Source organism: Vicugna pacos, chromosome 22, assembly GCF_048564905.1.
Source record: "Vicugna pacos chromosome 22, VicPac4, whole genome shotgun sequence".
NCBI lineage: Eukaryota > Metazoa > Chordata > Mammalia > Artiodactyla > Camelidae > Vicugna > Vicugna pacos.
This window is the reverse complement of record NC_133008.1, coordinates 23,616,123-23,627,962: the sequence shown is the minus strand read 5'-3', so window position 1 is coordinate 23,627,962 and position 11,840 is coordinate 23,616,123. Positions and strand designations below refer to the sequence as shown.

At 43.4% G+C, this 11,840-nt stretch overlaps 1 protein-coding gene across 1 annotated transcript; it reads left to right on the top strand.

Annotated features, from left to right (window-relative positions):
- The first annotated feature begins 1,612 nt into the window (after positions 1-1,612).
- Positions 1,613-8,822, top strand: CASP14 (caspase 14). Its single transcript, XM_006218311.4, has 7 exons — positions 1,613-1,800; positions 4,400-4,469; positions 5,328-5,477; positions 5,579-5,804; positions 5,946-6,062; positions 6,250-6,353; positions 6,865-8,822. The coding sequence occupies exons 2-7, from the start codon at positions 4,443-4,445 to the stop codon at positions 6,967-6,969; spliced, it is 729 nt and encodes a 242-aa protein (XP_006218373.1). The 5' UTR covers positions 1,613-1,800; positions 4,400-4,442; the 3' UTR covers positions 6,970-8,822.
- The last annotated feature ends 3,018 nt before the right edge of the window (positions 8,823-11,840 follow it).

Genomic DNA, 11,840 nt, shown 5'->3' with positions numbered 1-11,840 from the left:
AAGATATTGAATATAGTTCCCTGTGCTATACAGTATAAACTTATTGTTTATATAGTTTATATGTAGTAGTTAATATCTGCAAATCTCGAACTCCCAATTTATCCCTTCCCATGCTTTTCCCCTCCCTAGCAACTGTAAGTTTGTTTTCCATGTCTGTGAGTCTGTTTCTGTTTTGTGAATAAGTTCATTTGACTTTTTTTAAGATTCCACATGTAAGTGATATCATACAGTATTTTTCTTTCTCTTCTTGGCTTTCTTCACTTACTATGACGATCTCCAGGTCCATCCATGTTGCTGCAAATGGCAGCATTTTATTCTTTTTATAGCTGAGTAGTATTCCATTGTATAAATATACCACAACTTCTTTATCCAGTCGTCTGTCAATGGATATTTAAGTTGTTTCCCTGTCTTGACTATTGTAAATAGTGCTGCTATGAACATTGAGGTGCATGTATCTTTCTGAATTAAAATTCCCTCTGGAAATATGTCCCAGGAGTGGGATTGCTGGATTATAGGGTAAGTCTATTTTTAGTCTTTTGAGGGGTCTCCATGATGTTTTCCATAAAGGTTTCTTTTTGAAGTGATGAAAATATCCTAAAATCGACTGTGGTGATGGTTGCACAACTCTGTGACTACAATAAAACCATTAATTGTACACTTTAAGTGGGTGAATTGTATGGTATGTGAATTACATCTCATTAAATCTGTTAACATAAAATAAGGGAATTTTGCTAAGTGAAATAAGTTGAACAGAGAAAGACGAATACTGTACGTTGTCACTTACATGTGGAATCTAAAGAATACATCAAACAAAAAAGAAGCAGACTCACAGATATAAAGAATAAACTAGTGGTTATCAGTGGGAAGGGGGAAGGGGAAATGAGAACTATAAGGGTCGGGAAGTGAGAGGTACAAACTATTGGGTGTAAGATAGGCTCAGGGAGGTTTTGTACAACACGGGGAAGACAGCCAATATTTGGTTATAACTCTAAATGGAGTGTTACCTTAAAAATTGAATTTTTTAATTTTTAATAAAATAAAAGTAAATTGAATGTAAAAGTAAAATAAAATTAAAATTGAAAAAGAATATAAGAGGAAGGTCATAAGGAAGAGAAGAGGGATTGAATCAGCTGTGAAGCAGCAGTTGAGGCAGCTGGACCAGACCCTCTGAGGCTGGACCCTCCTAGATTTGAATATCAACTAGACTAACTACTGGTTGGGTGACCTTAGGCAGTCCTTTTGCCTTTGTAAGTCTCAGTTTCTTCATCTGTAAAATGGGAGCAACAATGCTGATCTCTTAGGGCAATTGAGGACTCGGTGAGATGATAAACAAGGGAAGCTGGCATTATCCACAGTTGAATGTGGAAGGGATGGAAGCAAGTGTAATGATGGAAATGTTGGATCGATGACAGGTAAGCTGGACCTGGGGGGCGCTTTGTGGTTGGGCTGGCATAAAAGCCCTGACTAATCTGATGCTCCGATTCAGCCTCCTTAGCCCGAGGGTGTCGGCTGAGCTTCACTGTCATTCATTCCATGGGCATTTGTTTCTATTTCCTCACACAGGCTGTGCCAAGGGTGTGTCCCTCCTGTCTTAAGGTTTCTTGAGCAACAGAAAACTTACTGGCAATAAAGGCCCAGACAGCTGTGCTTCCCAGTTCACACGCTTGTCAGCAGAAACCTGGGAAGGTCCCACTCGAAGGTCAGCATGTGGGCCTGACCCCTCCTCGGTGCCCAGCTCTGTGGGCAGCTAGGAGAGTGGTGGGACAGCCTGGCTTTAAGGAGCAACTACCTCTAGATTCAGTAAGTGATTTGGAAAATATTAGGTCTTCTCTAACTCTGTCTCGCTCCTTCTCTCTCCCCTCCTCCCTTCTCCCTGCATGAATGGATGCTCTGGCCAGTTTGGGCCAAATTGAAGAAATTTCCACATTTATCCATCCACATCATCCTTTCTTTCATTCATTCATTTGTGATTTTGTTTGTTTGTTTGTTTACTCATAAATTCTCCTTGACACCAGGTCTGTGTCCATTCCCACACTGGTGACCCTGATGGAGACAGAGATGAAGAAGTCAGGCTTTCAACCCTAAAAATGGAGCTGTCCATTCAGCCACTAAAATAAAAATCAAAAGCACTGCTATAGCACAAGTATAAACAGGCAGCGCTGTGGGAGCCCAGACAAGGGAGAGGCGGGTTCCAGTGGGTTAACAGAGGTCGTAAAACCTACCTTGCTGTGCCATTGCTGTAAAGCGTCTAGTGCTCTTTCTAGGTCCTTTTCAAATGGGAAGAGTGAGTCTCAGAAAGAAGAGTGAGATGCTCAGGGTCACACAGCTGGGAAGGGGCCAAGGTAGGAGTTGATTCTGAATTGGCTCCAGACTCCATGCTCATTCCACTTTCTCGAAGTATTTGGCTCCTCCTTCTTCATAGCACTGGTTGCACTGTGTGTATGTGTGTGTGTGTGTGTGTGTGTGTGTGTGTGTCTGTAACCATGGAGGAAAGAGAGAGATTTAATGTTCATTCTGTCCTAGACTAGAGCTACATGAGGGCGGGGATCATGTCTGTCTTTCAGGTAGTGTTCTTCAAGTGCCTAGTATGTAATAGACACCCAGAAAATATTTGCTGGGTAGATAGATATATGGATGATTGGATGGATAAGTAGATGGAAGGATGGATGGATGGATCGATTGATGGATGAATGGATGGATGGATGAATGAATGGCTGAGTGGATGGATGGTTGCATGGATGGATGGATGGATGGATAAACGGATGTGGGGGAAGACATAACAGACCTGATCCCCCCTAAATTGGCAGAGAAGTGTCTTGACTAGTAAAGAAGCACTCCAGGCTGAGAAGAAAATGTAAGAAAAGGTCAAGATATGAAAAAATGCCAAGAATATGGCAAAAGCCAGTCTCCAGCCAGAGAGTAAAACAAGACTCAGAGATGAGAATAAAGAACTTAGATATTCAGGCTCAAGGTAGAGAGAGGGAGATGGATTGATCTGTTCAGATTGGAGACCTACTGGAGCAAAATAGTGTTCCCCACTTTGATGACATTCTCATATTATTTTTTTCAGTTTTATTGAGATATAATTGAGATATAGCACGATGTAAGTTTAAGGTGTACAACACAACGATCTGATTTACATTCATCATGAAGTGATTATCATAATGAGTTTAGTGTGCATCCATCATCTTGTATTAAAGACAATTGCAGTATAGTCAGTTTACAATGTTGTGTCAATTTCTGGTGTACAGCACAATTCATTAGTCATATAGGAACATACAGATATTCATTTTCATATTCTTTTTCACCATAAGTTACTACAAGATATTGAATATAGTTCCTTGTGCTACATAGTATAAACTTGTTGTTTATCTATTTTATATATAGTAGTTAGTACCTGCAAATCTCTAACTCTCAATTTATCTCTTCCCACTCCCCTTCCCCTCTTGGTAACCATAAGTTTGTTTTTTATGTCTGTGAGTCTGTTTTTGTTTTGTTAATAACTTCATTTGTCTTTTTTTTTTAGATTCTACATACAAGTGATATCATATGGTATTTTTCTTTCTCTTTCTGACTTACTTCACTTAGAATGACATTCTCCAGAGCCATCCATGTTGCTGAAAATGGCATTATTTTATTCTTTTTTAAGGCTGAGTAGTATTCCATTGTGTAAATATATACCACAGCTTCTTTATCCAGTCATCTGTCAATGGACATTTAGGTTGTTTCCATGTCTTGGCTTTTGTAAATAGTGTTACTATGAACCTTAATTCAAAAAGATACATGCACACTGTACTTTTCATACCCATGACTCATTTATTTTGTTACTGGAAGTTTGTACCTGTTGATCTCTCTCACCTATTTCTCTTAACCCTCTCACCTCTCCTCCCCTCTGGCAACCACCTGTTTGTTGTCCATATCTATAACTCTGTTTCTGTTTTGTTGTTTTTTTTTAGATTCTACATATAAGTGAAATCATACAGTATTTGTCTTTCTCTGTATGACTTATTTCATTTAGCATAATGCCTTGTAGGTCCATCCATGTTGTTCCAAATAGCAAGATTTCATTCTTTTTATTGCTGAGTAATATTACATTGTGTGTGTATACGTGTGTGTGTGTGTGTGTGTGTGTATGTGTGTGTATTCTTTATCCATTCATCTATTGATGGGCACTTAAGTTGCTTCCACATCTTGGCTATTGTGAATGATGTTGCAGTGAACATAGGGGTGCACATCACCAATGTAGAGAGGATGCACTTCATGGTTATCTCTTGCTCAGGGCTGACCATGAACCAAGTCCCCACCACTAGAGCCTTATTCAGTCCAAATAGGCAATCTAGTCCATCTCCTGAGCCCCTCTGTCTTCAACCTATCTTCTTTTGACCCTCACCCTCCCCAGGATCAGCCAAGGGTGGTGAAAGCCATATTCAGAATCAGAAGACATGAGTAATCCTCAGCCTTTGAAGGAGGTAAGCTGGGTGCAGTTTGTGGGGAGAAGGGTGGGAGCATCTAAGAAGATGGGAGGCGAGGAGCTTAATGTTTCAGAAAAGTGGAGCGGGTGAAAAATCATGACCTGGGTTCAGAGCTATAAGGTGCTTAGTGACCATTCAGATGGAAAAAAAAAATAGACTCAGAGGTGGAACCCAAGTTGTGGCAGTCAGGGGAAGAGGGGAGGGACCCCTGCTACATTTGTCTCAATGATAAAATTCTAATCGTTATGGTACTCAGTATTCTGCTTCTCTTCTAAAAAGACATTTTGATCCTAATATCCTTCTTCCTCAGATGGGGCAACATAGAATCTCAGTCCTAGCTTCAGAAATTCTGAGACTTCTGCAAGTAAGAAAGTAATGCTCAGAAAATGATGGAGAGGGAGACAAAGCCACCAAACATGATAACTGAAAGGGACCTTCAAAATCCTCCACTTCCCCACCACGCACACACACATTCGTTGTCTCTATTTGGAAACTGAAGCTCGAATAGGAGCAGTGACTCACCCAAGTTCACTCAGGGCTAAAACAGAGCTGGACTCCAGGTTGACTTTCCAGGTTTGGCAAATAAAAATAAAGGATGTCCTGTCAAATTTGAATTTCACATCACCAGCAAGTAATTTTTTAGTGTAAGTATGCCCATGCAATATTTGGGACATACTTATTCTTTAAAACTTCGTTTTTTGTTTGTTTTTTTGTTTTTTTTTTTCGAAACTTGAGTGTGCCTGGGCATCCTGTGTTTTACCCAGCAGCCCGAACTCCAAGCTTCTGTGGAACTCAGCTCTTGCTTCTTCTTGACCTCCCACCTCCTTTGATGATGTTTGTCTTTTCTTGGCCCAGGAAGCATACGACATGTCAGGTGCTCGCCTAGCCCTGACACTGTGTGTCACCAAAGCCCGGGAAGGCTCAGAGGCAGACCTGGATGCCCTGGAACTCATGTTCCAGAAGCTGGGATTTGAGAGCACCATAAAGAGAGACCCCACCGCCCAGGTACTGTGTTGCCAGCCCCAGGCCAGCAGGGGAGGGGACTGGCCTGGAAGGAAGGTGGGCTCTGGGGCCACATCTGAATCTGGCCATTCCTCTCACTCCAGCAATTCAAGGAAGAGTTGGAAAAATTCCAGGAAGCCATAGATGCCCGGGAAGACTTTGTCAGCTGTGCTTTTGTGGTGCTCATGGCACATGGGTTAGAAGGTCGCCTCAAAGGGGAGGATGAGGAGATGGTCGATCTGGAGGACCTCTTCCAGGTTCTGAACAACAAGAATTGTCGAGCCCTGAGAGCCAAGCCTAAGGTGTACATCGTGCAGGCCTGTCGAGGAGGTGGGGACAGAACCAAGAACACAGAGCACCATCCCAGATCCGGAGCCCCAGCTAAGCCTTGGGTTGCCCATTAGTCTTACAGCCTTCTCCTTTCTCCATCTTTCTCTCTCATTGTGACTTTTCCTCTTCTTGATGTTTCAGAACAAAGGGACCCTGGCGAAACAGTAGGTGCAGACAATTCTGTGATGGTCGTGAAATACAGTCCCGAAACCATCCCAACGTACACAGACACCCTCCATGTCTACTCCACTGTGGAGGGTATGAGCTTCCAGCTGACCTAGAGTGACCTGCTCCTCCACCTTGCCCACCACTCCTGACCCCGAGACACTCCTCCAAGACCCACCCTTGTCCAAGGCCTCTTGTACCACACACACACACACACACACACACATCCCCTCCCATCCCCATTGGAGCTCCCCTGAGCCTTCTTCTCTGGAATTCCCAGGGTACATTGCCTACAGAGATGACAAGAAGGGCTCCTACTTCATCCAGACCCTGGTTGATGTGTTCACGAATAGGAGAGGACCCATCCTGGAGCTTCTGACAGAAGTGAGTTGGGACAATGTACTTGGAATCCCCCACTCAGTCTTCAGGGAGCAAGCAGAGTGAGCTGAGCCTCTTCCAAACCTTTCTGCATTTTCCCTCTCCCCTGCCCCCAGCTCCAAAGATAACCTGGGTCCCAGCACAGAAACTAGCACACCCATCTCCCAACAATGACCTTCCCTAATGCAGAAATTCCAAAGCCCATGGTATGTGAGATAATTTAGGTGAAATACAGATAAACTTCTGTAAACAAACCCTTCAGGGTTAACCAATGTTTAGGCAATGTTTGGACAATTTGATGGCTATGCGTTATTATGGGGGGTTAAGAAAATATATATATAACAAGAATGTCCGACCAATAATTCCATAGAGATTATGCTGTAGGATGACACAATAAAGGTCTCCCGCTTTAGGACACAGAGATCCACCAGCCCCGTTCTCTAACCTTCTCCCAATAAGCCCATTACACAACTCCCCCAGAGGCCCAACCCTAAGCTGACCACATCTGTTGCTGCAGGTGACCCGGCGCATGGCAAAAGAGGAGGTGGTTCAAGAAGGGGAAGCAAGGAAAGTGAACCCCGAAATCCAAAGCACTCTTCGGAAACGGCTGTATCTGCAGTAGAAGTAGAAAGGGCATGGAGGGGCTGTTTCAGGTGCTCTCTCTGCCCCACAGATACTCAGAGGCAGCTCTCACTACTTCTCCCAAAGCTAAATGGCACCCAGCCTCTCTTTCATCACACCTTTCATGCAGGTTCTCCTTCAATCTATCCCTGTCCTTCCTAGGGCGAGCCAACTGAAACCAAGCACAAGGTATGGCAGTAACATTAACATCACCTCCCTCAGGCTGGACTCTGTACCTCTATTAATGCAACCTAAGAGGGCATTTATTTATCCCACTCTCTGGTTTCATGCTCAGCTGAAACCCTCTTCTTTCTGCCATGAATCATACCTATACAAATGTAACCGGATAAAGCTCAAGATTTTCCACTGTTAAACCAATACCCACTCAGAACCTCCCACTCCAATCAAACCATCACTGACTCTGGAATTTCACTGAGAGTTATAACCTCCTCCTGAGAACCACATCCATTCCCATCTCCCAGAGATTCCCTCCCAACCTCTGAAAATTCAGCAAGGCAAGAATTGTTCTCTCTCCAAGACCCCTCTTTCTTGGCTAGCAAGCTGGTGCCTTGACACCATTCTCCTTGTGGGCTCTCTCTGGCTAATAGAGCTGCTTCTTCCTTTTCTGGATCTCTCCCTCCTAACTAATGCCACCTCCACCCACTGCAAGGCTCTGGGCTCTGCCATCTTTCCAGGACAATCCATCCATTCACCCATCCTCACAGTTTCAACTTTCAACCACTCTGAATCAGAACATGTTGGAGCTATGGCAAATCCCCTAGTGTCACCCTGGTTATTTTTCCAACAACGTGATAGAGGTCCAGAGAGGTTAAATGGCTTGTCAAACACCACACAGTAAGTGAGTGGCAGGGCCAAGATCTGGCTTCCAGCCCAGCCCCCTTTCCACTGCCTACTAAGTCTTGGTCCATCAGAAAACTTTTCTAACTAGAGGAGCTGCCTAGTAAAAGTTCTTCTGACCTTGGAGGTAGGAGCTCCCGGAAGATGTCTAAAAATCCTTAACAAACCAGCAGTCAAGGCCAGGTTACTTCCATGGAATTCTGGTATTGGGCTATTAGCTGGATTAGAGGCACTGTCTTCCAAGTCTATAATGCATGTCTACCTATCTCCAGCCCTAACTTTTCCCATTGAAACAACCTGTGGTCATGGCCACCATCATTGAAAACTCATGGCTTAAAGATGAGTCTTTAGTTCCTAGTCCATCCTCCAAGTGTTCCCTAGACCTCAAACCTCTGTGGTTAGCTAGGACTCCCCTCTTCCTGCATCCTTCATATGCCACTAGCCTGACTGGCTTTGAAACGGTTCTCTTTCCTTTCTTCCAATACAAGTCATCCTCTTGTCCCCTCCTTGCTTGCCTGCATCTTTGCACCAATTTCCTTCCTTGCCTCTGTGCCCACCCATCTCACCCCTCCTCTGCCCTCCACACCATCTACAATTCTTGATCACCCTAGAACACTCAAGAAGACACAGTCGTGCCTCACTATTTAGAGATCAAGACCAAACTCCACAACCTGATTTCTCATAACTTTACAATTCTACCCTCTACCAGCAGTCGGTCTCATTTCCCACCTTCCCCACTGTGAATTCACTCTTCCAACAAGACTATTGTCTTCTTACTCATCTCTGCCTCTAAGCCCCAAGCTTGAGTGTACTCTCGCCCTTTACCCTCTTCCCACTACCTCCAACCCCTACTTATTCCAGAAAACCATTCCTAATATTCTTTCTGGTTGATTCTGCTCTCTCGCCCAGGATGAGACACTGAAATTATAATTTCTCCAGGGCAGGGAACAAGTCTTTGATCAACCTAATGGGTGTTCAATAAACAGTTGTCAAACTTTAAAAGAATGTGTTGGAATCTTTGCTCTGTGCTTAAATAGTGAGGCTGGTATGAAAGGCATTATGAATTTAGTTTCTTTTTCCTGATGGTCAGCTGCCTCCCAGGTATATTTATCATGAACAGAGAATCCGGAGACTCTTCCTTTTCATAAAAGCAGATGTGTTGGGAATTTGTAAAGTTAGAGGCCACACTTCCACCAAGTGGCTATGGCTATATTTTACCTGAATGTTCCATCTCTAGAATGTCCCCAAGGAAGAATCCAGACACAGAAATGTAGCTCTTCAGAACTCTAAGAGACCTTGGAGATCAATCTGTTACAGGATCACAAGTATTTAGCAAGTGTGCCACCTGTCTCTATATAGGTGCCCATGGCAGACATGACTAATCAATCATGGCTTCTTTCCTACCAAACTAGAGTATAGCCTCAGTCCTTCTCTTCCCAGCACTGCAGGAAGCATAGGCATATCATTCCAAATCCAGATGAACCCCTTCATTAGGAAGTGATTTGTGTATGGTCACCAGGTGTTTAAGTAATAGACCCAGAGCTCCTCTGTAAAAGCCATGGCAGCAATCAGTGTGAGTCAGGATGGTAAACAAAGTACTCACCCTAAGACAAGGGTGAGTACACAGAGCTAAGTAGATCCGGGGTGACATACAGGATGTACTGACTCCTGTACACCAACCCATGGGCAAACTGTGGTCCAAACAGGGGTCCAACGATTGACACCCATGATCCAAACAGTGGTCCAGCTGTGGTCCAACCAGCTGAATACAGGTGTCAGCAAATGATGGGCTGCTTATCAAATCTGGCTTACATGTTGTTTTTATAAATAAAGCTTTATTAGCACACAGTCATACTCATTCATATACATATTATCAATGGCTACTTTCACTCTACAATGGCAGACTTGAGTAGTTACAACAGACAACCCACGGCTGGCAAAGCTGAAAATACTTACTATCTGGCCCTATACAGAAAAAGTGTGCCAACCCCTGCCCTAATATCCTTCCAAAAAATTCCCATTTTGCTGAAATCAGCCAGAGTTGCTCACCACCAAGAACCATGCCTGAAACAGCAGGCAGCACGGTGATGAAATCCATGGCTTAATTCTCCAAGGCCTCTGATTCACAGTTTGCCCCACCCCTGCAATTGTTTAGTAGAGATTCGAAAGTTTATCCTGAAAGTTTATTATTGAGTGTCAGAGGAAGATCTGGGTTTTGTGGGACACGTGCAATTGGTGCTGGAGGTGTATTTCCTTAAGAAAAATACAAAAGTACTAACACAGCGTTAGTGCAGCCATGTGAGCCCATTGTCAGGCCTCTCCCAGGGCCTTGGAGGGGCCTATAAAGTGAGGATCCTGCAGTTCATGCTGTATGACCTTCACAGTGAATCCACCTCTCCTCTGTCTACCACCTGTTCTACAAGCCATTCTCCACCAGCAGTCAGAACAATCTTTTGAAATAAAAATCTGGCTTGCTGTGCATCTTCTCAAAATCTTTCAGTGGTCTTCTACTGCTCCTTGGATAAGCAAAAAGTCTTGATTCAACTTCTAGTTCCGATGTTCTCATCTCTACTCCCTTCCTGTTTCTGTCCCCAGGGACTTTGGTCTTCTATTCCCCCAGATAGGCTCTTTCTCCCCTCGGGTCCCTTTGTCCAGATCATTTCTCCCAACCACCTCTTTGTCATTCATATTACACCTCAAATATCTTTTTTTTTCCAGAAAATTCTCCTTGTCCATCACCCCAGACAAGATCCAAGTTTACTGCTCTTTGAAGACTTTTTCTTCAAACCACGGTCATACTTTAAAATTATGTCTTTAGCTTTGTGATTATTTATTTAAAATCTAGCTCTTCCACTGACTGGCTCCAAGACTAGACTTCTGTGGTCATCAGCCTATGAGATTCAGGGGTCATTTGTTACTGCAGTGTAACCTAACCTATGCTGGCTGATACACCAGAAAATGTTAAAGGTGTAGAGGAACCAGGTTACAAGCACACATTAAAATGAAAGATAATATGAGGCTCCTAGAAGCCAAGTAAGAAATTCACAGAATCTGTGAGACAAAAACAAATCCACTTCCTATGTCTAGGAGAAGTTTACTTTGATCATGTTAAAAGTGTATCTACTTAATCATTTTTCTATAAATTCATGTATCAAATCATCATGTTGCACACTTTAAACTTACACAATGTCCTATGTCAATTATCTCTCAATAAAGCTGAAAATTTTTTAACTAAAAAAATTCTTAATTTTTAAAAAGTGTATCCACTAACAAGGGAAACACAAGGAATCAATGTCCTAAGCCATTTTAAAAGCCCCCATTCAGCACATGACACGAGAAAAGTGATGGGATGTCTAGTTTTGAGAACTTGGAATACAAACTGGTCTGCCTTCATTCTGACTGGTTGGGCTACTTGGGAAATAAAACATTTCAGCTATTTATGAAGTTGTCCTTACAGGTGATCAATTATAGGAAATGAGGTCAGTTGGCCAATTAATTTAACCTCCTTGCCCACAGTCCACACCCATGGCCTCAAATTGGGTTCCTTATGCCTAGTTGGCTTCTAGTTACATTCTGACCACATGAGACACAAGAGAGAGAGACAGGAAGGAGGAGGAGGGACAAAGGACTTGAATCTTCCTGTCTGGGGAGCCAGCAGTATCAGATCATTCCAGTTTTCAACTTTTTTGGCCCACACGCAGAACCAGCCTTTCAGGCCCCCTGAAATGTACCAGCACCCCTTGTGAGCAGTCCCTCCTCACAAGCTGGGTACCAGATCCACGTGGCACACTCCTCTCCCTCCTCCGTGCTTCTAGGATCTGATAGCCTCAACTCTTCCCTTAGTTCCCCAGGTCTAGTCAGGTCAGTCGGTTCCCACAAGAACTATCTCTGTTTTAACCCTAGTATTGCCTTCTTGCCTTTCCAATCCCCCACTACATGTATAATCAATTCTCACATTAAATTCCCTCTGTTAAAATAACGAGTGTTTTTACAATGTGGATAAACTTTGAAAAC

Coding starts and splice junctions, on each gene's coding strand:
- CASP14 (XM_006218311.4), top strand. CDS start 4,443: ATGAGTAATCCTCAGCCTTTGAAGGAG. Junction 5,805..5,945: donor CGTGCAGGCCTGTCGAGGAG/GTGGGGACAGAA, acceptor TTGATGTTTCAG/AACAAAGGGACCCTGGCGAA. Junction 6,063..6,249: donor TGTCTACTCCACTGTGGAGG/GTATGAGCTTCC, acceptor TGGAATTCCCAG/GGTACATTGCCTACAGAGAT.